The sequence below is a fragment of the Schistocerca americana genome, chromosome 9 (assembly GCF_021461395.2).
Source record: "Schistocerca americana isolate TAMUIC-IGC-003095 chromosome 9, iqSchAmer2.1, whole genome shotgun sequence".
NCBI lineage: Eukaryota > Metazoa > Arthropoda > Insecta > Orthoptera > Acrididae > Schistocerca > Schistocerca americana.
The window spans coordinates 45494808-45520597 of record NC_060127.1 but is presented as its reverse complement, the minus strand read 5'-3'; the positions used below and the strand labels follow the sequence as shown (position 1 = coordinate 45520597).

Below are 25790 nucleotides of genomic sequence, written 5' to 3'. Positions count from 1 at the left end.
ACAGCTTCACTTGTGCCAGTATCTCATCTCCTACCTTCCAAACTTCACATATGCTCTCTTGCAACCATGCCAAACTAGCACTTCTGGATGAGAGGATATTGCAGAGACATGGCTTAGCCACAGCCTCGGGGGATGTTTCCAGAATGAAATTTTCACTCTACAGTGGAGTGTGCACTGACATGAAACTTTCTGGTATATTAAAACTGTGTGCCAGACTGAGACTTGAACTTGGGACCTTTGCCTTTCATGGGCAAGTGCTTTACCATCTGAGCTACCCAATCACAATTCCCAACCCATTCTCACAGCTTCACTTGTGCCAGTATCTCATCTCCTACCTTCCAAACTTCACATATGCTCTCTTGCAACCATGCCAAACTAGCACTTCTGGATGAGAGGATATTGCAGAGACATGGCTTAGCCACAGCCTCGGGGGATGTTTCCAGAATGAAATTTTCACTCTACAGTGGAGTGTGCACTGACATGAAACTTACTGTCAGATTAAAACTGGGTGCCGGACCGAGATTCCAACTCAGGACCTTTGCCTTTTGCAGGCAAGTGCTCTACCATCTTAGCTTCTGTGAATTTTGGAAGGTAGGAGATGAGGTACTGGCAGAATTGAAGCTGTGGGGATGGATCGTGAGTAGTGCTTGGGTTGCTCACATGGTAGAGCACTGCCCGTGAAAGGCAAAGGTCCTGAGTTCGAGTCTTGGTCCAGCACACTGTTTTAATCTGTCAAGAAGTTTCATTAAGTGATGCTACAGAGTGTCAAAGTTACAGGCATTGGCACTTGCCACTAGGCAACCCCTTCTGCAGCAAGTACAGTGGCAGACCATAGGCAGAACGTTGTGCAATGTCATTAGTTATTCAGTGATCCTGACTGATTGCCACAATCATCAACGGAGTAGATGGAGCTAGTTGCTGCATGGAAAGGTCTTGTATCCTATGAAAGTGATGCTCTGTTGCCCTATTGGATGACAGTTTTGGACACAGCTTTCACTCTGCAATTTATTTTTCTCTTAAGTGCTGAAAATTCCAGATTTTTAAGGGTTACAGGAGAAATATATACTGCAGATGGAAACTTGTTGCCAAAACCATCATCCACCGAGGCAACAGAACATCAAACTCATAGGAAACATGGCCTTTCTATGCAACAGCTATCTCCATCTTCTCCACTTGTAATCGTGGCAATCAATCAAGACCACTGGATAACAAATGACACTGTGAAACATTGTGCCTCCTGTTCATCAGTGTACAAAGTCATGTTTGCTATTGAAGGGGTGACCTACTGGTAGGCACCAGTGCCTATAACTTCAGTCTTCTGTTGAGTTGTCAGATGACGTTTCCGGGAATGGATTCCTGTCCTCAATTTGTTCCTTGAGACACACTCTACAATGCCTTGATGTTGGTTACAACATTTCTGGGACACCCTGCATATACATTGTGAAACAGTTGCCAAAATATAAATTTTTAATGGTCTTTTTTAGATGTTAAGAAAAATTATCCCCATAGCTATTAAGAGCATACAATGCTTACTCAAGTGTATCCAGCATACATCACAGCAACCACAGTTCTTTACAACTCCTGAGGGGCAGTAGTATGGTGGAGGGTTGCAGGGCTTGTTGCACTCATGTGGGATGCACTGCACAATTTCACCGCGTGAGTCACGGTGGTCGTCACTGTCATCGGCCACAGCGAGGCAGGCAACCAACAGCACTAGACACACAGGTCTCAGGAACATCTGCAAGCAGGGCAGCGTGCAATCAAGTAGGTGGATTCTTTCCCCCTGTCACGTTTTACTTCCCTCCAAAACATCCTTTCTATTTTTTGCAAATATCTTCAATATTATTATTTTTATGTCATGCATAATATCCAAAAACCTTTGATATTGACATATGGTTTCTCTAAATTAACTTTAGTGTTTATTCTGTTCATTTGGTTATTAGGAGTTCATGAGCTAATTAATGAACCTAAAGGCCATGATAATTACAAATACCACTAGTTTTAGAACTTTGATGTCATTGTCCACGTGTAAACATATACCCAATTACTAACCATCAGATAAAGAAGAGCAAAAATATATATAGTTTAGTTTATTAACATCCTTCACATCACTCACATGTTATAGGAACTGACATAATGCCATACAGCATATGTCTAGCACAATTATACAAGTTAATATAACAAATATGAAATTAACATTTTATAATGTATTAAAATGACTCAATGAACAGGCTCTTAACAAAGGTACAATTGTGTGGAATAGATTCACAGGTATGTGAGTGCCTCAAAGACTTCTTAAGTTATAGAACCGAGTGTATTGTCCTCAATAGCAAGTTTCATCAGAGACAAGGGTACCATCAGGAGTGTGCTAGGGAAGTATGATAGGGCCACTGTTGTTTTTTACGTACATAAATGATGTAGGAGGAGGGTACAAGATGACAGACAAAATTCTAGTTGGTGTGATGAATGGCAGCTAGCACTAAATGTAGAAAAATGTAAGTTGATGCAGATGAGTAGGAAAAACAAACCCATAATGTTCGGACACAGCGTTAGTAGTGTTCTGCTTGATACAGTCACATACTTTAAATATCAATGCATAACATTGCAAAGTGATATCAAATGAAACAAAGGGCATGTGAGGACTTGGTAGAGAGGGGTAGGGAGAATTCTAACAAAGTGTGGTTCATCTGCAAAGGAAAGTGCATGTAGGAAACAGGTGTAACATATTCTTGATCACTGCTTGAGTATTTGGGATGTGTACCAGGGCAGATTAAAGGAAGACATTGAAGCAATTAAGAGACAGGCTGCATCATTACCAGCAGTTTCAAACAACATATAAATGTTGTGAAGATACTTCGGGAACTCAGATGGGAATCACTGGAGGGAAAACAACATTATTTTTGAAAACACTATTGAGATAAGAGAACTGGCATTTGAAGCTGACAGCTGAACAGTTCCACTGCCACCAACATACATTGCCCAAAAGGACCGTGAAGATAACATATGAGAAATTAAGTCTCATACAGAGTCATATAGATAGAAATTTTGCCCTCATTCTATTTGCAAGTGGAACAGAAAAAGAAATTACTACCAGTAGTGCAAGGTACCCTCCACCATCTACCGCATGGCAGCTTGCAGAGTATCTGTCTAGTTGCAGATGTAGATGTAATGCATTGGTCTCATATATACTCTCTGAAAAAGTACACCATGATTTGATATACATGCAGTATACTTCAAGAAGCACATCATTTGCAGTTAAATAATCATACAAACAAAATATAAAATTTACAATGAGAACAGTATGATTGAAATGGCGATGAAGAAAGTACAGTATAAGAGTTTGTTAGTGATTTACAGATTCAAAATATTCCTCCAGGTTATAAAAACATTTATTTAACAGGTAATTTTTTAATTCTGACTTATTTTCCCTCTTCTTCAATTTCCTTTTGTTTTTCTTACTCTTTCTACATGTAGGTTCTTACTGATACTTGCATTGGAGTTACAGAAATCTGAATTTATATGTGAACTACTCGACTGTGTTTTTGCTTATGGTACACTTTTGAATATGTACAAAGATGGTTGTGTAAGTATTTATAATTGCACATATAATGGCCTGCAGTGTGTTTGTGGAGAGTTGTGTCTAATAATTCTAAATACTCTTTTCTGTAATTTAAAAGTGTCTTTCAAAAAAGATTTTGTTACACAGAACATTATTCCATAAGGTACAATACAATGGAAATAAGAAAATTACATTCTGTGCTACAACTCAAGAAATTATTCTTAGTGCAAAAATGCAGAATTGCGTTTGTGGGTTATGTATATGATACAGTCTGTGTATCTAAAGTCATGATCAGTGTGCATGCACAAAAACTTTGTAGACTATACTTTCATTATTTCCTGATCACCAAATAATAAATGGTCATCCTTCTCATTTACTGTACTGTGTTGCATGTAATTTGTTTTATTTTAATGATCTATTAACTTATCAGCATGAAACCAGTGCTGCACATACTTTAGAACTTTTTCAGTTGTAGTAGATAAAGACTTACTGTCATCATTTATAATTATGCTTGTATCATCTGCAAAGAACATAATTTTGGATTTACTCCCCAGTACATTATTCCATAAGATACAACAGACTGGAAAGAAGAAAAATACACTAATTTTGCACATTCTGTGCATGTTGTAAAGGGACACTCTCCTCTAATGTTACCTTTCTTCACCAGAGGTTATTGATTCCAAAAATACTTTCAACCTTTTAAACAAGTTAATATTATCTCAGCTGTTTAACTAAAAGAATTTCATATGTTTTTGTATATGATGTGGTATATTTCAGACTAAACTGTATAAAAAGTAATTTCTTTATTTTCTTTGTTACAATCAACATGTACTAACTCTGTATGTACAGTTAAAATTACTCTTTATTTAGAAACATTTGAAATTATGAAATATTCAGAACACTTAAAATTCCTGTTATTAATTGCACAATATGATGCTAATTATTAAATGTATCTCTAGATTCATATAATATAATCATAGAAATTAATAGAAAGTGCTTTGTCAATAAATTTTGTAAACTCTTTGGAATATCGTTAGTACCACAGAATTTAATAGTAGTGGGCATTCCTCTTATGTGATCAGTTGAATTTTTATGTTTGGCAATAATGATGTAATTTTTGATAATGAAGTGGAAATTGTAAAGGCAGTGTGATGTAGAAATATGTGATACAATAAAAAAAATTACAGAAACAGAAATTATGGAGCAGGCTTACTTCAGTATTATCATTTCATTTTGAACCTACAATGTCAAAAATTTCAGCCTCAAGAATCAACCCCTAGATGTGAAGGACTGAAGCCAACTACGAGAAAAGAAGATAAGTAAAAAAGTTTATTGTGAATTTTACTCCTCTCGAAGCTTATTAAAAGAGTTTAATTTTGAAGTAAGTGACAGTCAATAAATGATGTGAGGGAGGGTAAGATTGCAAGTGGTGGCATCATACAGGATCAGTTCACTGATAATCAAGTTTTGTCTATTGCAGAAGAAGGGTTGTGCAATTTGCAGTTCATGTATAAATGAAATCCCAATCACTTGAAGAAAGAAGACCGAGGGCTGCTCAACAAAGACATATCAGCAGTGACGAGGCACTACCAACAATGATGGCCCACATCAATTGAAAGAGGACTTTACAACTACAATGAGGGACATCAAAAAGGAAAGATAAGTACAAACTACTTGTGAAATTAATTTGTTTGTGGACTAGTGTTCTTGTTAACAAAATGAATAGAGATGAGGGTAGTAGTGATGCAGAAGTGAAAGCTGTGGGGTCCAGTCAGGACATGTTTGAAATTAGTGAAATTGTAGTCAGCAAAGAATTATATTTTTCAGTTGATTTTGGCAAAACTAGAGGAATTGAAGACAGAGAAAAATAGAAAATTTAGTGCAGTTAATGATCAGTTAACCAAAAAATTTACTATGCTGCAATGACAATTGAATGTCCTGAAAACTGAAAACAATAGTAAAATGGATAGGGTGCATTACCAAATAGACCAACTTAGTTATCAGGTTTCGGAGTTAAAAAATGAACTGTCGGAGGGTTTAAAATGTGTGAATGAAAAAGTTGATGTCTTAGAAAATAAATTGATTGTTTTGGAAAATGAGTTTATTGTTGAATCTGGAAGACAGATGAAGAATGTTAAGGACTCAGAGTTGCACAGAAGGCTGCAATGGAAAAAATTGAACAAAACTTCAGCATATATGAAGATGGTATCTTTTCTTTCAGACATGTCCAAAAGAACATATACCATTGGTGACCATGCATCTCTCTTAGAATGAAATGATAATTAAATCAAGATCCTAAACTGTCAACAGTCATTGATATAAATCATTGGTGACAGTTGAAAATGTGTGCCCTGACTGGAACTCGAACCTGGGAACTCCTGCTTACATGACAGACTCTCAATCCATCTGAGCCATCAAGGGCACAGAGGATAGTGCAACTGCAGGGATTTGTCTCTTGCACACTCCCTGTGAGACCCACATTCCCAACTTAATGTCCACACACTATATTCATAGTGCCCCTGCCCATTACAGTCATTACTCGCGGCAGGCTATCTTACCGAGTCCTGTAAGAGTTCGGGCAATGCGTGTACATCCAGCACAGAAGAAGCAGCTCAATGGCTGGTTAGCCTTAATAGTCTGAAAGAACAGATAGCATCTTCATATATAGTTAAGGGTAACCAGCCATTGACCTTCTTCTTTTGTGCTCGATGCACACGCATTACCTGAACTCTTACGGGACTCGGTAAGATTGTCTGTCATGAGTAATGAGTGTAATGGGCAGGGGCACTACGAATGCAGTGTGTGGACATTAAGTTGGGAATGTGGGTCTCACGGGGAGCATGCAAGGGATAAATCCCTGCAGTCGCACTATCCTCTGTGCCCTTGATGGCTCAGATGGATAGAGCGTCTGCCATGTAAAAAGGAGATCCCGGGTTCAAGTCCTGGTCAGGGCACACATTTTTAACTGTCCCCGTTGATGTATATCAATGCCTGTCGACAGCTTAGGGTCTTGATTTAATTATCATTTTAAAACTTTAGCAGTTTACGTAAAAAATTTTAAATAGTGAAAACAATGTGCAAACTAATGTAAATGTTTTCGATCAAAAAATTTCTGCAGTTCAGGAAAATTGCATTTACAGAAATCTGTATTCAAACAATGGTATTGCATGGTCCAACATTCCTATCAAAAGTTTTCTGTCAGACAAGGCATGAGTGACAATAAAAGAATTAAATTTGTTAAAAGATGTCTTCAAGGAAAATCTCTGTTATGGGTAAATTTAAATTTAAGTCAGTGGGAGACATATCAAAGTTTCAAATAAAGTTTTTTAAATAAATTTTGGTCAGAAGCTGAAAAGGGAGAATTAATAGTGAATTTTTGAATGGTCATAGTTATGGGAATAGGGACAGTACTCTGAAAGAGTTTTGTAAGAATCAACTAAAGAAGTAACACACCTTGACAAACCATTTGATGAAATGACTTTGATTGATGCACTCAAAAGGAGATTACCAGAAAGGTTGTAGTGGAATTTAGTACATGGACCTGACGAATGTCTTGAACAATTTTTACAATATGTTGATAGGCTCGATAGGGCAGTAGAAAGAAGTATGTACCATAATAATTGAAATGACAGAAATCACAATGGGAATTACTACAGAAACAGAGATAATGGTAACTTCTATCATGATCAAAATGTTAATAGAGACAGAAATTTTGAGCATCAGCAGAATAGGAATAATGGGGTAACCATGGGCAATTTAGTAGGAGAAACAATCATAGAGGTAACTACTCAGGAAACAGCAGTCCACCTCAATGAAGGTCCGTAGTTTTGGGGTGAGGAAACACAACAAGCACAGGACCCCTAATTTACACTTGCAAGGAGACAATAATAATAGTGTAAATGATATGACACAGGTATTTAAAGTTGAACAGAAGGAATGTCAGATTTCTCATTTATGTTTGATCAAAAGTTCTGGGAGACTATGCTTAATTATTGTAATGTAGGTGCCAATCACAAACCAGAATGTGAGAGTAATAAGAATTTTGATGTAGTATGTATTAATGATTCCTTCTCTTGATCAGAAAACAGTATTATTGATGTATGTAAATCAGATGATGACTGTATGGGATCTGAATGAGGTGGTATTTTTGATGTAGATGTGAATGAGAGCTGTGAAATAACTGAGGTTGATAAGTCTGAGACTAGTAGCTTAAGGTGAGGCATGTGACTATGATGGAGATGAGACTTGTCTTAGTAATGATGTTATTGGTGAAGTACTTTTGAGAGAATATGACGAGGATGATGAGCATCAGGTATTTGTAGAGTTTAAGAATAATAAATTTTCATAGTTATTTGTGAATGATGTTGATAATACAGATAAGGTTAGTGATGTATGTGATGATGTAAGTGAGAGTCATGGAGTACCAATCTAGTCAATGTAGTTTTTCATTAATGTCATGCAGAGTAATGATCCAGACAGTAAAGATGAGTTATCTGTAAGCCTACAGAAAAAAGGTGAAAACTTCTTGAAGTTTATTTGGAACCATATTGATGATAACATAGATAAATGTGCATTCTGTAATAAGTTAGCTGTGCTTAGCCAAAATTTGTATCCATATTGGTGGAATTAAGTGAAAGATGATCTATTCGGAAGTGTAATTTTGGCAGTAATATGTTTTGGGTTCGTTCTGTAATAAGTGATGTTAGTTGTTCTATGGAATCCATTCATTGTGTTCAATCTTTACCTGACAACATGAGTAACCAAAGTAATGGCATGATACCAGTAAAGTGGATAAAACCCTGTAAAGTCAGTGTGGATGTAGCATTCAATGAAATTGAAAGTGATCTTTTACATGAAGTGTCTAATAACAGAGATGGTAATTCAGATTTTGGGTGTCTTTACATTAAGATTAAGATTGGTCAGTGGGAAGGGAACTGTTTGACTGATGCAGGTAGCTTGATTTGTGGTATATCTGAACAATTTAGAGACAAGATCCAGTATAGTAAGAATTTTGTGGAAATGCCTGTTGCATGTGTAAGGATAGGAGGAGCAACTGGTAAGCAAAGCAAGTATGTAAAATGTCAAGTACTGTTAAGTTTTAGTATAGAGGACAAGACATATGAACCTGGATGCATAATGGCCCCTAGTCTACAAGAAAATATACACTTCATTTGTAGATTCATTAGACTATATAGTTGTGTTTTGTTTGTCATGAATTTAGTATGTGGGATGATATAACTCTTGCAGTTCTGTCTTATCTATTGACTGAGTTTAAATCTATTTGCAGCTTTATGCAACTACATAATTGTGTTTTGTTTGTCAGGAATGTGGTATGTAAGATGATGTGATTTCTAAAGTTTTGTCTTATCTACTGACTGAGTTACAATCTATGATACACTATATAATTATGTTTTGTAATAGATTTGTGCTTTAGAATTTCATACATATATACGATGGGACTAAATGAGTAGATCCTTTTACAATTTTGAAATGGGACAATGTTCATAATTTGTACTGCAAAAATTAGAAATAGTATCTTAGTATATCTGTGTGAATCACCTTGTTAGTTCATTTTTTTTTCATTGCATTTAACTCTGTTTATTAATGCCTCATATGTGAATGCTTTAAAATCTTATCCGATGTAAATCCTACATAATTGCTTTTGGGATATAAATAGGGAGAGCATATGCCATGTGATCCAGAAAAGGTGTTTAACAGCATTTATAGTACACAAAATGATGTTTCAGGATTTGATGTGAATGCTATCATGAATTACCTATCTGTTCCAGCATGTGATTAGAACTCTAGGGAGGAATCTGAAAGATGTGGGCAGACCCACCCCCACACTGCTGTATGGCTGTACCCTGCTGGACCAGTCAACTTCCAAGAGATCATAGGTGCTGGGTAATGTACTCAAGCATCTGTCAATTACATCATTGTTGTGACTGAGATTTGTAACTTGTTAGCCAAGACTGCCAAAGACAGTGTTATTTCACATAAATGAATTTTTTTTTTCAAGTAGGGGGATTGACTTCCCAACACATTATATAACTTTAAATCAGTATGTTTTTATTCAATTTTAAATGAATCTTCTAGGTCTTTATGTATGTAGGTTAGTTTGAATGGACAATTAGCAAATGGTGTGGAAGACATTTACTACTTTAGACAATATAACAAGATGTATACATGTCTGCTTTCATACACTGATTTTGGTCTTCAAGGTACTCAATTATGTCGTCAATCAATGATATTTATGACTCTGTTTACCTGTATTTATCCTGAGTACTGCATATTGTATCTGACTGGAACCTGAGTGTTGGTGAGCTCATGCTTAACTCTGCTTTGGGTACCCCTGGTCATCGCGACTTTGTGTGTGTACTCAAGGAGAGTGTACAACTATTGATTAAAGTTAGATGCTTCTTATAATTACTCATTACATGTGATTGAACTTTGCTGGTTTATACCCAGTGTGGTTTGGATTCATGGATGTGTGTGTGTGTGTGTGTGTGTGAATTACTCATTACATGTGATTGAACTTTGCTGGTTTATACCCAGTGTGGTTTGGATTCATGGATGTGTCTGCGTGTGTGTGTGTGTTTTTACTGATGAAAGTTATGGCCAAAAGCTATATGTGAGTGTCTTTTAATTGTTTAGTTGTGCCTATCTGCAACTTGTATTGTCTTTTTATGGTAAGCAGCAGTATAAATATGAGCTCCTCATCCAGGCCATGAAGGCCCGTAGGATATCTACCTGCCAATGTGTCATCCTCTGCCTTGAAACATCATACAGTTGTGGTATGGAGGGGCACGTGGTGAGCACACCACTCTCCCAGCCATTTTGTAGACTTTTCACATGATGGAGCCTCTATCACTAAGTCAAGTAGCTTGTCAATTGTCATTACAGAGCTGAATACTTGCTGTACTGGTCCCTCCACTAAGGAAAAATCCTTGACAGTACTCAGAATCAAACCTAGGTCCTCCTCATGGCAATCACCAACACTGACTGCTCAACTACGGAGGCAGACTTCTCTGTACTGAATCTAAATATTCACATAAGTTGTGGAATGAGCGGCTAACGAGGTTTATTTCCAATTTTCTTCTGACATGTTGGATATTCTCAATTTCTTGTTTTATGTTAGATGAGAACCTGTTGAATATCTTACCACCAGAATAGATGATTACTTATTGGTTTACATATTCATACTACTATTTTTGTCCAGCAACATGATTGCAGTTGCCACAGTAGTTTAAGCAGCTGCTCTGTAGTTAAAAACTGACTGAATACTTAAAGTGCTCCTGCTACTATTCAACCCTAGGGAGCATTTTTACAAGCGGTGGTCAGTCAGTATTGTCTATTATTTTTCAAATTTCCCTTCCTTAGTCTGTCATTAACTGGCTGTAAGTGTCTTAAACTAATTTTATTAGTTACGAATCATATTCAAAAATTGTTATGAGACCAGTTATTACCTGCAGTTCTTATTTATATAGGCAGTAATTTCCATACCCTAACCATACAGACTTGAACAAAAAAAATTTTTTTGAGCTTCAGCAGTGTGAGGTTGGAGTATTCACATATTTACTTAACATTTTTATGTTGAGAACAAATTCTTTATTATTTCCTATTACTTCTTTTTAACTCATACTTGCATAAAATAAAAGTGTTATGTAATTTTGTGAGGTTGTAAACTGATGATTACTTTTGAGCTTGACTGATCTCTGAAATTTCACCAGTCAAAGAGGACTTAAGTCCAAGTCTGAGATTAATTTTTATACAACACAGAATTCTTGATCTGAGGTTATTTTCTATGTTAATCTAAGATCAAAGTGGAACAATAATGGAAATTTCTGGAGGGAACAATATCTAAAATAAGTAAAAGGCAACCACCCATATATAATGGACTGGTGTATAGAGCATAGAATCATGTAACAGAAAACACTATTCATACTTGCTTTAAAGCTCTTGTTCTTTCTATAGTAGACATTATTTTATAGCACACTTTACATACACAGCACATGGACACCCAAACACTCACTCCCATGGCCACAGTGAGACCACACCACTGTGGCCACAGAGGAGTGCGAATTTGGGTGTCTGTGTGTGTGAATGAGTGTACCTTTACCAGAAACAGAGCAAAAACTCAAAAGCTACCATAAACAGGGTTTCCTTTCATATATTTCTGCTCTCCACACATCAGTCTGATGTAGTGAGTGCTTCCTTTCCCTTATTTTACATATCAATCTATGGTCAACAGATTCTTATAATCAGCCCTTAATCTTACAAAAAAATTATTTTCAGAGACCAGAAGTAAAGTTCAAGAGAGACGCACTACATGAAATTGTAAAACATGCAAATAGATATCAATCTCACCTGCCACTCTGACATGTATTAGTTATCCAAAGACCTCAGTTCTGGTTTGTAGTTATAACCTTTCACTTTTCTCACATGACATCAGGAAAGCCATGTATGAAGCTGGTCAGATGGATTCAGTATTCCCCAACTTCCAAAAACATATGCCTTGATACTACACAAACAATTATTTACAAAAGTGTAATTATGTGGGATATCAACCAAACTTTGTGACTGGATTGAGGATTACTTGGCAGGAATACGGAATGTCGTGCTGGATCCCAACGGCCTCATATCACTAGCAGTCGAGATGACAGGCATCTTATCTGCATGGCTGCAACAGATCATGCAGTCATTGAAAGAAGTAGAAACATCATCAGGCATTCCTCAGAGGAGTATGTGGGACACTTCCTGTTCTCACTGTATATCATGACATGGCAAATGACATTAATAGACTTATCAAAAGTATACTACTGGCCATTAAAATTGCTACACCATGAAGATGACATGGTACAGACACAAAATTTAAACAACAGGAAGAAGATGCTGTGACATGCAAATGATTAGCTTTTCAGAGTATTCACACAAGGATGGCGCCGGTGGCGACCCCTACAATGTGCTGACATGACGAAAGTTTCCAAATGATTTGTCATACACAAACAGCAGTTGACTGGTGTTGCCTGGTGAAACGTTGTTGTGAAGCCTCGTGTAATGAGGAGAAATGCGTACCATCATGTTTCCGACTTTGATAAAGGTCGGATTGTAGCCTATCGCGATTGTGGTTTATTGTATCACGACATTGCTGCTCGGATTGGTCGAGATCCAATGACTGTTAGCAGAATATGGAATTGGTGGGTTCAGGAGGGTAATACGGAATGTCGTGCTGGATCCCAACGGCCTCGTATCACTAGCAGTGGAGATGACAGGCATCTTATCTGCATGGCTGCAACGGATCACGCAGCCATGTCTCAATTCCTGAGTCAACAGATGAGGACGTTTGTAAGACAACAACCATCTGCACGAACAGTTCGACGACATTTGCAGCAGCATGGACTATCAGCTCAGAGACCAAGGCTGCCATACTGGCGTATCACCCAGCGTGATGGTATGGGGTGCCATTGGTTACATGTCTCGGTCACCTCTTGTTCCCATTGACGGCACTTTGAACAGTGGACATTACATTTCAGATGTGTTATGACCCATGGCTGTACCCTTCATTCGATTCCTGTGAAACCCTACATTTCAGCAGGATAATGCACAACCACATGTTGCAGGTCCTGTATGGGCCTTTCTGGATACAGAAAATGTTCAACTGCTGCCCTGGCCAGCACATTCTCCAGATCTCTCCCAAACTGAAAATGTCTGGTCAACGGTGGCCAAGCAACTGGCTTGTCACAATACCCCAGTCACTACTCTTGATGAACTGTGGTACTGTGTTGAAGCTGCATGGGCAGCTGTACCTGTACATGCCATCCAAGCTCTGTTTGACTCAATGCCCAGGCGTATCAAGGCCGTTATTACTGCCAGAGGTGGTTGTTCTGGGTACTGATTTCTCAGGATCTATACACCCAAATTGTGTGAAAATGTAATCACATGTCAGTTATAGTATAATATATTTGTCCAATGAATGCCCATTTATCATCTGCATTTCTTCTTGGTGTAGTAATTTTTATGGCCAGTAGTGTATTTGATATCACCAATCAGCATTGGGGTTTAGGGGAGCAGCATATGACTGGATTAAATCATACCTCCATGACAAAACAGCTCATAGAAATAACACACGATGTACAGGGGGCAGTCAGTGCCCATCAGTCAGATTTATTGATGGTCAATTGTGGAGTTCTCCAAGGTTCCATTTTGGGTCTAATACTGTTCTTTTTTTTATCAAATAAACCTTTGAAAACAACATCATTAAGGTTGTCACAAAGAATGTAGTTGAATACTTTTATGCAAACATCTTGCTTATAAAATGAAAAAAACTTTCGCACTAGTCATATCCACCACCCAGAAGAGGATGCCAACTAATCCACATGTAGAAATAAATGGACAAACCATAAAAAAAGGAAAGAAAGAAAAACAGAATATACAATATTTTTCGGTATATGGATACAAAAGAATATGAAATGGGATAGACATAAACAAAAACTGAGCAAAATATGTATCAAAATAAGAGTACTAAGAAACTGTATATCACAAGATGAGCTCAGGACCATATATTTTGTTTATGTTCACTCAATGTTGAATTAAAGTTAGTATTTTGGGGAAATTGTGGAGCAAGCCGGAGATAATTGAGATTACAGAAGAAGGTTATTAGACTAGTGGAAGAGGTAGACCAAAGATCATCACACAAGCTGCTGTTTAAGAAAAATAAATTGCTACAACTTTCATATCTTTACATATTAGAAAATGCAACCATTATAAAAGAAAAACAGCAGCAGTCCATGCATAGCATGTAACTAATGTGTACATTGCTTCTGCACAACATGTTTAACAGTACCATTCATAAAGGCATACCCTATCCCAGCATCAAACTATATAATGCATTACCAAGATACAAAACAGTAACGAAGAACAGAAACAATTTCAAATCAACAGTGGAAGATTACTTGGTGGAGCACTGCTTCTATACAGTAAGGGAGAAAAACAAAACTGCAGAACCAGTTAAGATTGTTTTTGTAAAGTGTATTTAATAATAAAAAATTGTGTAATATTAACTTCTGCTAAACTAATGTGGGAAAAAACTACAAGAACCATGTGTAGTAACTAACAAATTATCTAATATCTTTCATACTCTGTACAATCCTAGATTCACAGGACCAATAAGTAAATAAATAAAGCCTCAGATACTTTGTGATGCAATTATCTATGAGGAGGAGTTATCTGAAAAAAGCTGCACAAGTATTCAGTCAGTTCTTGATAATATTTCAAAATAGTGCAAAGACTGGCAACTTGTTTTGAATGAAAAGAAAAACTGTGTGCTTCACAAAAAAAGAAAAAATCACATCCTACAACCACAATATCAATAAGTCACAGTTGTAATCAGTCAAGTCATACAAGTACCGGGATTTAACAGTTTTCAGGGAAATGAAATGGAACAATCACAAAGGTGGCAGGCTTCATTTAAAACATTCTCAGCAGGTATCAGCATACATATAATGTAGGAAATGTGTAACACAGATGCTGACTTTCAAATGGTTCAAATGGCTCTGAGCACTATGGGACTCAACTGCTGAGGTCATTAGTCCCCTAGAACTTAGAACTAGTTAAACCTAACTAACCTAAGGACATCACAAACATCCATGCCCAAGGCAGGATTCGAACCTGCGACCGTAGCGGTCTCGCGGTTCCAGACTGCAGCGCCTTTAACCACATGGCCACTTCGGCCGGTGATGCTGACTTTAATGCTGTTTATTTACTGATCACTTTCAGTCAAGAACTATGTTCACAGTAGCAAAATATGCAGTTATGAAACCAACATTACATATCATACATTTCTTGAAATCCAAGATAAATAATTTAAGCCAAGCAGAAGAATTCTGAATGCAATAACTCTGTAAAATGCAGGTCCTAATCCCTGAAACATTAAACTGGCTCAGTTTAATGTCTTCATTTGCAGTAATTTGCACCAGCTTGGCTTGGCTTAAATTATGTAAATTAGGTTTCAAAAATGTATTATGTGTAATTTTGGTTTTATAATTGCATATTTTACTACTGTGAACATGATCCTGATCTGAAACTGGTTGGTAAATAAATTGCATTAGAGTTAGCATTTGTGTTTTGCATTTCTTACAGTAGATTTCACTTCATTGGCAGTATACAGGGAAAATACAGTCTCTGAAGGAGACAGCTTATGTGCAACCATCTTAAAATATTGCTCAGATGTGTGGGACCCTGAGCAAATAGGAGAAACAGGATATATTAAACATGGAGACAGAAGGAAAGCACGAATGTTCACAGCTTTGTTTGATAGGTGGGACAGCATTGTGAAGATGCTGAAAAATCTGACTAGGCAGATGACTGAAGATAGTTCCCAATTATCCCAAGAAAACCTACTCAGAAAGTTTCAGGAACTGTTATTGAGTGAGGAATCCAGGAATATATAACAGCTATGGATATGTTACTTCTGTAGGGATCACAAAACAATTGCGTGCTCAGTGGTATTTATGGAACTATTCTTCCCGTGCTCTGTGTGTAAATGAAATAAGAAAGTCTTAATATTGTGATGCAATGTAGAGAACCCTCTGCCATGCACTTTTCAGTGGTTTGCAGAGTATGAATGTAGAAGTTGTATCAACAGACAAGCATGTGCCAGACATGTATGTTGTAAATGCAAATCAAAGTGTTCAGGAAATTACTACAAAATATGATGGAGTAACTAATTTTTAAGAAAGAAAGTCTACATTGCTCAAAAATGTGCTGTAAGAGTAACATATAGAGCTCACCCACAGTCATATTGCAGACATCTGTTTAAATAGTTGGGCACAGTGCTGCAACAAAAATTTTTGGTCACTTACCAAGAGGTGTAAAATGTCTGACAGTTAGATGTTCAGTATGTAGCCATATTCAGAAATTAATTTGCTATGTGAATGTAAACTTAAACCTTCCACATCATTACAATTCATCACACAAATGATCTGTGGAACATGAAACTAACTAACTATAAAATATATTATATATAAAATCAAAGATGAGGTGACTTACCGAACGAAAGCGCTGGCAGGTCGATAGACCTGCCAGCGCTTTCGTTCGGTAAGTCACCTCATCTTTGATTTTATATATAATTTTTCCCACGTGGAATGTTTCCTTCTATTATATTGATATCATTAACTATAAAATATATAATAAATAGCAATGTATTTGACAGATTTATTACAAAATATCTAACAATACCACTATAGTTCATCTACTGAATGTTTGAATATTTAGTATATGCAAAAATAGACACAAATATTTTTTCTTGGAAACCTACTACATCATCTAGTACATTGTACTTCATATAATCAGACTAAATAAATAGAGAATTAAATGAAATCAGAGCCATGTGTGATAAGTCTCACCTTGCTGTATTTCTGGCACTGTTGTGTGTGCTCCTATGAGAAATCTACTTATTCAGTGGCTAGTGTGAAGAGATTTTGCCAACTGCCTCACCTTTATATCAGCAGCACTGTGGCACATGTGAGCAGATATTACAAAGAAATGCTTATGGCTGTGAGACAAGAAGCTGCTGCCTATGCTAAAGCAGATTGTATTGTGCTGACTTAAGTGTGCCACTTTGCCCTGCCATCAGAGGTTACACTGATATAGCAGTAGTAAGGTATAATAATGTACATCTGACAGTTTTAAATGAACTCTACATAATACGTGTAGCATTGAGTTAGTCATATTCAGATTAAAATACAAACAAGTAAAATGTTGCTGCAGTTGCAAGAGCTGTTGTTGCCAATTTGAGAGCTATTGTGTTTGATCTCTAATGTTGCACACATTGTTGTTCAGCATTCCAGCTTAGCAGTGTAAATAGATGGAGACATAAATATTGCAAAAAGCCAATGGAAATAATGAAAGAAATATCTCTCAATTGATTTAAAATGATTTATAGATATTATGTAAAATGTAGATCTATGGTTACAACTGGTCACAGAAACATGAAACATTAATTTTTGAGAGTTTGTGTGAAGACGCTCTTCAGTGGGAAAGTGCTACATCTGAATTCACGTCCATAATCTGAAATTCACTGTTGAGTGGTCATTGGCAGATAGTACATCACATTGAACTTTGTATTAGGGCTTCTCTGCACTCCATTCACTTATGATGTGCAGAAAGAGTGATTGCTTAGGTGCATCTGGGGATGCTGTAATCAGTCTAAAATTATCTGGGGTCCCTGTGGAAGTGATGTGAAGGGGGTTTTAGTATTTTATTAGATGGATCACTTAACACTAGTACTTGAAACTCTGTAAGTAGGCTTCCACCTATCTTTGGGAATCTGCCAGTTTAATTTTTCAAATATTCCATGGTGCTCTCCTATGGGTCAACCAAATTTATGACTGTTTGTGATTTCATTCTTTGTACATATATTCAGTATCCCCTGTTAATTTTATTTGGTATAGGTTGCACACATCTGAGAACATTTTAAGATGTAATCATAGAGTACAATTTAAAACAGTGGACACGTGATATTCACCATGAAATATTACATTTAGCATATTTTTTGTGTGTGTGTGTGTGTGTGTGTGTGTGTGTGTGTGTGTGTGTGTGAATTTACAAAAAAAATCATCAATATTGGTAGTTTATGTGGGTGTATTATACAACCAGTTGCATTTTTGTCCTTTGATATGATTTACTTTCTGTATCATTAACTAATTTTGAAGCCACTGTAGTCTCATAATCAGGTGGATATGTTGTGGGAACACTATCTGTATCATGTGCAGCTAGGCACTAGGGTCATGATGCCACATAAACACAAATCTTTTTCCTTCCAAATACTGGATGATGATGGTTTGAGGTGAGGGGCACTCAACATCATGGGCATCGGTGCCCTGGTGAAAAGTCAGCACGCCAATGTCATGGACAGGGACAAAGACTGTCCCTGCATGTGGAGCAGTTTGTAATGCATTAAAGTCTGCCTCCCTTCCCCACCAATTTAGGGATGAGGACTAACAGTTCACAAACTTTCACCACTCTTGCAACTGGAATCAGTATCAGGGAAGTTGATGGGGAGATCTCCTTCGAGACCTATGTCTGCCCTAATATCAATAAGTTGCCAAAATATGCTGAACTGAAAGTGGCACAGAGTGACGGATCTTCCCACTGGCGGAGGAAGCCATGTGTTAAAGGGTTATATCCAGTGCACAGCCTGGTAATTCAAATACTGGAGCTAGCATCCAGCTTAGAGGTGGCCAACAATTCAGCTCACAAGCCATGCTGTGGCGCAAATACCACAGTGCTCAGCCTGACTGCACACTTCCCCTACCACCATACCACATGGTCTGAGCATGAGGAGTGGAAACAGCAGAAACTTTGAACACACCACACAAGACATGCAGATGGCAATGTATTTGCACTGCATAGTCCTTCATTGCTCTACATAGAACTTTATTTTATATTTCAAATTTCTCAACAATATAGATCTAAAAGAAAGGCAAATTTTCATTATTATTAGATTTTTTTTTTTTTTTTTTTTTTTTTTTTTTTTTTTTTTTTTTTTTCACTGAAGACAATATACAGTTTTATCTGGTACAAACTGTGAACATAAGGATGGATGCAGACAATTTCACATATTTTTGCACTCAGGTCACCATATAATTGTGACTTCTTTAGTTTCATAATAAAAAAAGAAGTCTTTCTCACACACCTGCACACACACACACACACACACACACACACACACACACACACACACACACACACACACACGTGTGTGCATTGATCAAAATATTGTCGCACATTGGAAACCTTCTCACAGAGACATGAAAACTCAACCTGAGGAATGCAATATACATGTCCTGAACAAACACTAAAGGGATTTGCCTTTAAAATGGCAATTACCTTGTAGATCAGTCAGTTACATCTGTGCAGATCAGTCAGTTACACTTGTGCATGCACAGGGGCACTTGCAACTGAAATGAAAAACAGTTTTGAAAAGACACGTAAGATAGGCAGTGTCCTCCAAATGTTTGGTCAACTATCCTTGTAATTCTTTCAAGGTCAAAACAAATGATTCAGACCTCATGTTTTCATAAATACCAGTAATCTTAGGGAATTGGTCTATGATCGTCAGAATGTATTCCCTACACAAAGTGATTTTTTTTTTTTTTAATGCATCCCCATTCAGTTAAAAATAAGTTGTTTCTCACCTTGTATTGGCTTACTGTGGGCAGTTTGCAGTCAAGTCCATTTAAAATTAGAGGTTTGCAATCCATTCCAGATGTTATAATTTTTGTTCCTGCACTCCGTTTTCCTTCATCCCCATCGACACACAAGTCGCCGGAGTAGCGTCAACTCGAAAGACTTGCACCAGGCGAATGGTCTACCTGACAGGAGGCCCTAGTCACACGGCATTTCGATTTTCCTTTGTAAATTGAAGAATAGCAAGTTTTAAATTGAAAATTCATTCCAAGATTTCTGATTTACTTAGCCAATGTACTTTGCAGTAATATATAACGTCTTCATGTGCTTTGTTCAGTTCCATCAAAAACTGTTGCAACTGACAGTAGAATAATGCATATAATTGCAGAAACTTTACTATTCACATCATAAATTTCTTCATGTGCTCCATGCTGCAACTTTAGCACAAAGTGCTTCTTGATGTACAGAACAACGAATCCATCTGTCAATCATTGCAATTTTTTGCTCTTTTAATGTCAAGTAAATCTTTATATTCTTTCTGCATGTTATTTTAATGTCGTTCCATCGGAAATTTGCAGTACATGCCACTGATGCAATTGTGTAGTATATATTGACAACTCTCATCCCTCTCTTCTGTCTTTCCTATTCATTTTAAAGGCATGTAACAATATATTGCTGGACTGTCTCTTTTTGTGCAGACAGTCACTGGGACTGTGAACAACCTTCATGCCACAACAAATACAAAATGGTAAAGAGTGCTGACATCAGGATTCTGCCAAACTAAAGAGAGTTGTGCTGATTGGAAAATGCCACACCACGTTACTAAACAAATATTACACTGTTCTGCGTACTTCTGAGACAGGCCAGGCCTTGGCCTGCAAGTGGCTTGCACACCCTGTGAGAGTGAAGTTTGACACACTGTGGCTGGCTCTGATCTAGATGCATGTGGTCCAGATAATGATACTGTTACACCTCCATCTGATGATGAGCCTGCAGTGGCTTGAAAACTAGTTAATTGTACAACAGATCATATCAAAATACAAAAAAAGTGACTGGTTGCTTATTATACCCAAATTAATTACAAGTTTAAATAACAGTTTCAGTTTGTTATCCACAGTGAGTATAGTGAAAATAATGAAATCCCTCTTACATTTCATTACATGCATCTGAACTAATTTTTTAACATCTTATCCTTTTTCTCAGCTCAACAGTGCAGTCTTTATGGATGCATGGAGATTAAGTTTTTTAGATAACAAAATGGGAAGTTTTTCAAAATAAACATCACTATTACTATTCGGATGTCAGATAATAATATGTGTAGCAATTGGTGTTGAGAAATTAATGAATGACTAAATAGTGTAGCAGTAATTCTTTACAGTATGAAGTTACTTCTTTGCAAGAATATATTAAGAATGTATCACCAGTTCTACGTCATTCACCAGCCATGGCTGGACAGACAGCGCCAAATTTACAATAATATTACTACAATAAAATTAATAAAATATTTCAATTTAAACTGTAATGTAATTGGATTGATAAAAGGGCTACTCAACAAGCAGCAGCAGTAAAAAACCCTTATAAAAATATTACATATGCAAGCTTTTGGAGTCAGTGGCTCCTTCTGGCAGAAGGGTTGAAGGGGAAGGAAGAGGGATGAAGGAAAGGACTGGTGAGGTTTCGGAAGACAGATAGAGTTCGGAAAAGTCACCCAGAAGTCCAGTTCAGGGAGACTTACTTGTGGGATGTGAAGGAAAGACAGATTGTTATGGACTGCACAGGACTAGATTTGCAAACCTAAGAACTTAATGGAGAAAGGTAGGGTAATATGCAAGACAGAGATATTACTGCTGAAACATCATACGTGAGTTAATAAGAGCTAATAGCTAAGTGCATTTTATGTGATAAAGGTGGGAGGAAGATGGCAAAAAAAAAACAGGTAATAAAATGACAGATGTAAAAAAATAAAAAGGAGAGTGAAGAAAGGAATTGTTAATTTGAAGAAATGCTGAGACCAAGGATATTGACATAAATTAAGGCTGGGTGGGTGGTGAGAACCAAGGACATGTTGTGGTGCCAGTTCCCACCAGTGGAGTTCTGAGAAACTGGTGTCTGGGGAAAGAATGCAGATGGCACCAAGGTCATGGCTGTCATGTTATAGTGCATGCTCTGCAACAGGATATTTTGTGTTGCTAGTGTACAGCCTCTGCCTATGCCCATTCATCCTAACTGATAACTTGGTGGTTGTCATGCCAATGTAAAAGGCCGAACAGTGTTTACATTTACATTTAAACTATCATTGTATTGTACTGAACTGAGGACCTAGGAATAATGGAGAGCATTCCTCCCCATTGTAGCTCTCAGTGGTTCACAACTCCACAATAGGCTGCAGCAGTCCACTCATCCCACCACCACCCCACACCGAACCCAGGGTTATTGTGTTGTTCAGCCCACAGTTGACCCCCCCCCCCCCCCCCCCCCCGAGAATGTCTCACACCGTATGAGTGTAATCCCAAATGATTGCATGGTAGAGTAATGGTGGTGTGTGTGTGTACATGGACACAGTGTTTGCGCACCAATTGCCGATATAGTGAAACTGAGGTGGAAGAAGGGGAACCAGCCTGCATTTGATGAGTCAGATGGAAAACCACCTTAAAAACCACCCACAGCCTGGCCATCACATCAGACCTTAACACTAATCTGCTGAGCGAATCCATGCCAGGAACCAGCATGCCTTCCTGCCCGGAAAGCAGTGCGTTAGCTGCATGGCTAACCGGGCATGTTAAACTGTGATACTAAAGTGGCTGCTATAAAACATATATTTAAGAACTAGATTACAACATACATTACAACAATAAGGCAATTGATATTAGAACACAGTGCAGTAAAATAGCAGAGTTGCTGCTGCTTTCATTGGCACTGAGTTACAGCTCAGTTAGACAATGTTCTGTCACTAGAGAAGTATTCTTATATACTGTATGAAGGTTGTTCTCTTAGTATGCATAAGATTTTAGTTCCAAATTATTCAACTGGTAATGAGTGAATGTCCTTAAGTAAAGCAATAAATAACTTTAGAGCCACCATTGGGAAGCTGTTCTGCATCTTAGTTAATTGACATCTTGGCCTGTCTATACTGTCTTTATAGTGAGTGTTGTGTGGATGAACTTGATTTCTCCTTCTGTATGTCTCACGATGTGTCTTTGTGTGAATAAGGCAAGTGAAAATATGTTGGCTAAAACCAGTCAAAACTCCTAATCTGGAAAAAATTGGTTTGCAGTGGTCAGTTTCTTTGCTTCAGATAAAGAGCCTCAGTGCTTTCTTGTGCAATTAAAGCACATTCTTGCAGCCTGCAGAATGATCCCACAGTAACAGCCCATAGCAGGTGTGGTTTTGGAACATTGTATAGTATACTGTTAGGGACTACTGTGGTATAACGCGTTTTAGTTTCCTCAAAGGCTACAGGATGCACAAGAGTTCGTAACATACATGTTGAGTGTGTTGTTGCCAGGTTAACTTGGTTTCAATGAAAAAGTCCAGAAACTTGACAGCTGCTGTGTCACCCAGTGCTCCAATATCAGTTAGATTGCATATCATACCCTGTGTTTTCTCTTCATTAATTTGCATCTTGTTCATGATGAATCAGGCTTTGACTTCAGTGGATAGGACTTCTGCTTGTTGAACAGCTTGCAATACATTGTTCCCTTTTGAGAACAAAGTTGTATCATCTGCAAACTGCAAGGTGTGCACATAGGAACCTATGTCACTAACAAAAGTTAAGAACAACAGGAGCCCAATTATGGATCCCTGATTCTGTTTTTTGCACTGACACAATGTGCCATCTGTTATTTAGGTAGGATTCAAGCGTTTGTAGAACAGCTCCTCCAATACCATATGAGTTTAGGTTGCTGAGAATGGTCTTATGTGGGATACATGAAATGACTTACCAAGGCTACAGAGTACCAGTGCTATAGACTCCTTGTCTTTAACACCATGACTTATATTTGTAACTAAGTCAAGTGCTGTTGTTGTAGTTGACCAGCCCTTCCGAAAGCTGTGCTGTGTATCATAAAAGTTATTTCCTTCAAAATAACTTAATGGATAATCTTTCATTATGGACTACATCACCTTAGCTAGCACTAGTATTATAGATATAGGCCAGCAACTTGGCACTTCACTTGGATTACCCTTCTTCTTAAACTGCTATTGTGCATGCTACTTTCAGACTTCAAGAAGAATATAATAATTCCAATCCCAAAGAAAGCAGGTGTTGACAGATGTGAGAATTACCGAACAATCAGTTTAATAAGCCACAGCTGCAAAATACTAACACGAATTCTTTACAGACGAATGGAAAAACTAGTAGAAGCCGACCTCGGGGAAGATCAGTTGGGATTCCGTAAAAATACTGGAACACGTGAGGCAATACTGACCTTACGACTTATCTTAGAAGCAAGATTAAGGAAAGGCAAACCTATGTTTCTAGCATTTGTAGACTTAGAGAAAGCTTTTGACAATGTTGACTGGAATACACTCTTTCAAATTCTGAAGGTGGCAGGGGTAAAATACAAGGAGCGAAAGGCTATTTACAATTTGTACAGAAACCAGATTGCAGTTATAAGAGTCGAGGGACATGAAAGGGAAGCAGTGGTTGGGAAGGGAGTGAGACAGGGTTGTAGCCTCTCCCCGATGTTATTCAATCTGTATATTGAGCAAGCAGTAAAGGAAACAAAAGAAAAATTCGGAGTAGGTATTAAAATCCATGGAGAAGAAATAAAAACTTTGAGGTTCGCCGATGACATTGTAATTCTGTCAGAGACAGCAAAGGACTTGGAAGAGCAGTTGAGCGGAATGGATGGTGTCTTGAAGGGAGGATATAAGATGAACATCAACAAAAGCAAAACGAAGATAATGGAATGTAGTCGAATTAAGTTGGGTGATGTTGAGGGTATTAGATTAGGAAATGAGACACTTAAAGTAGTAAAGGAGTTTTGCTATTTGGGGAGCAAAATAACTGATGATGGTCGAAGTAGAGAGGATATAAAATGTAGACTGGCAATGGCAAGGAAAGCGTTTCTGAAGAAGAGAAATTTGTTAACATCGAGTATAGATTTAAGTGTCAGGAAGTCATTTCTGAAAGTATTTGTATGGAGTGTAGCCATGTATGGAAGTGAAACATGGATGGTCAATAGTTTGGACAAGAAGAGAATAGAAGCTTTTGAAATGTGGTGCTACAGAAGAATGCTGAAGATTAGATGGGTAGATCACATAACTAATGAGGAGGTACTGAATAGGATTGGGGAGAAGAGGAGTTTGTGGCACAACTTGACCAGAAGAAGGGATCGGTTGGTAGGACATGTTCTGAGGCATCAAGGGATCACCAATTTAGTATTGGAGGGCAGCGTGGAGGGTAAAAATCGTAGGGGGAGACCAAGAGATGAATACACTAAGCTGATTCAGAAGGATGTAGGTTGCAGTAGGTACTGGGAGATGAAGAAGCTTGCACAGGATAGAGTAGCATGGAGAGCTGCATCAAACCAGTCTCAGGACTGAAGACCACAACAACAACAACTTTCAGGAAGTCTGGAAATTCCCTAGTGAGGCAGCATTTATTTATTACTGTTGACAGTGACTGAGCAATTTTACAGATTATAGTTTTTAATATAGTACAGGGCTCTCTGAATCTTTGTAGTCTTTTACTATTTTTATTATGCCTTTGGGTACAATCTTTTCCACGTTATCATGCTCCATTTATTTTCAAATTTCACAGCAACTGCAGGATCTGTTCTGAAGTCAGGAAATTCACCTACTGTACTTCCACTGTGTTTATAAAATATTCATTAAATTCATCTGGACTGCAAAAATTAAAGCAATAGGTGAGCCTTATCCTATGTTCATTAACAAGTCCCCATGCTGCCTTGCAAGGATTGTGGGTTTCTTCAATAAATCTGGTGCTTTACTCCCTTCCTTTCTCTTCTTCATTCTGTAAATCCTTTTGGCTTATAAATAACTGCAGTAGAATCTGTCGTTAAAATCAATTACTTCAGTG

The 25790-nt window shown here is 37.5% G+C and overlaps 1 protein-coding gene across 2 annotated transcripts in view; it reads right to left on the bottom strand.

Moving 5' to 3' along the window:
• LOC124550866 overlaps window positions 1–25790 on the bottom strand; it is a 57671-nt gene that overhangs the window by 24211 nt on the left and 7670 nt on the right. For both annotated transcript variants that reach the window (XM_047125612.1, XM_047125610.1), the window contains exon 2: window positions 1534–1738. In XM_047125612.1, the coding sequence (XP_046981568.1) occupies window positions 1534–1738 (205 nt within the window). The remainder of the gene's footprint in view (window positions 1–1533; window positions 1739–25790) is intronic.